The sequence below is a fragment of the Nannospalax galili genome, unplaced genomic scaffold (genome assembly GCF_000622305.1).
Source record: "Nannospalax galili isolate Female #2095 unplaced genomic scaffold, S.galili_v1.0 scaffold381, whole genome shotgun sequence".
NCBI classification, from domain to species: Eukaryota; Metazoa; Chordata; class Mammalia; order Rodentia; family Spalacidae; genus Nannospalax; species Nannospalax galili.
In genome coordinates this window covers 1,776,758-1,777,629 of record NW_008347312.1, presented here as the reverse complement: position 1 = coordinate 1,777,629, position 872 = coordinate 1,776,758, and the positions used below count along the sequence as shown (strand labels likewise).

Sequence of the window (872 nt, the reverse complement as noted above, 5' to 3'; positions counted from 1 at the left end):
TGGGGGGAGCGGGGCGGGGAGATGGATAAACTGACCATCATGTCAGGATGTCTCTTTCTGGCCGCCGATATCTTCGCCATCGCCAGCATCGCCAACCCGGACTGGATCAACACCGGGGAGTCGGCGGGTGAGCGGCGGGGCGCGGGGAGGAGGAAGCGCGGCCCGGCCCGGAGGCAGGGGACCGCCGGGCGGCCGGGGGGAAAGTGGCCGGCAGACCCTGCAGGACGGGAGCCCCGGGACCCGCAGGGACGAGCAGCGTTCTGGATTTAGAAAGAGTCAAGGTGGGAGACGGAGGAAGCCGCGAGGAATTAGAACCCAGCCGGAGAGGCTGCGGCTGCCAGCGGGGCAGCGCGAGAGCCTGGAGGGCTGGTGGGCTAGGGGCGTCGCTGCCGCCCTGGGGGCTGCGGCCGGGAGGGAGCTTCCTGGCGGCCCGACGCCTCAGGGCTACAGGTCGGGGCTGGGGGAGCCGCTGGGTGGAGCTGCTGGGGGTCGCAGCCCCCTGCCCCGCTTCGCCGGCGGCTTCCCATTTTCCCTCTGAAGTGTGTGTGGCTATAATTTTTGCTTTATTTTAGGCCCAGGAGCTATAATAATACTGATAATAAACTTCATTTTATGGAGCATCCTTCATTCCAACGCATCATGCACACACACGCACACGCGCGCGCGGCACACACACACACACACACACACACACACACACATACACATATATATATAAAGCTGGGGAGATCTTAATAGTAGTTAGAAAATTAAATAACACATTAGAGTCTCAGGCAGCCCCAGCGGCAGCGGTAGTGCCTGTGGAGCTGGAGGCAGGGGAGCCGAGGTGGTGCCCTCAGGACAGAGGCGGGCATCCTTCGGAAGGGTATCCC

General features: G+C 62.5%; 1 protein-coding gene across 2 annotated transcripts in view; it reads left to right on the top strand.

Annotated features, from left to right (window-relative positions):
• Window positions 1-6: 6 nt before the first annotated feature.
• The window catches only part of Mosmo (modulator of smoothened), a 76,974-nt gene continuing 76,108 nt past the window's right edge, over window positions 7-872 (top strand). The window contains exon 1 of one of the 2 annotated variants that reach the window (XM_008843832.2): window positions 7-127. In XM_008843832.2, coding sequence (XP_008842054.1) covers window positions 22-127 — 106 coding nt within the window. In that variant the 5' untranslated portion in view covers window positions 7-21. The remainder of the gene's footprint in view (window positions 128-872) is intronic. The other variant, XM_029568658.1, reaches the window with a different exon arrangement.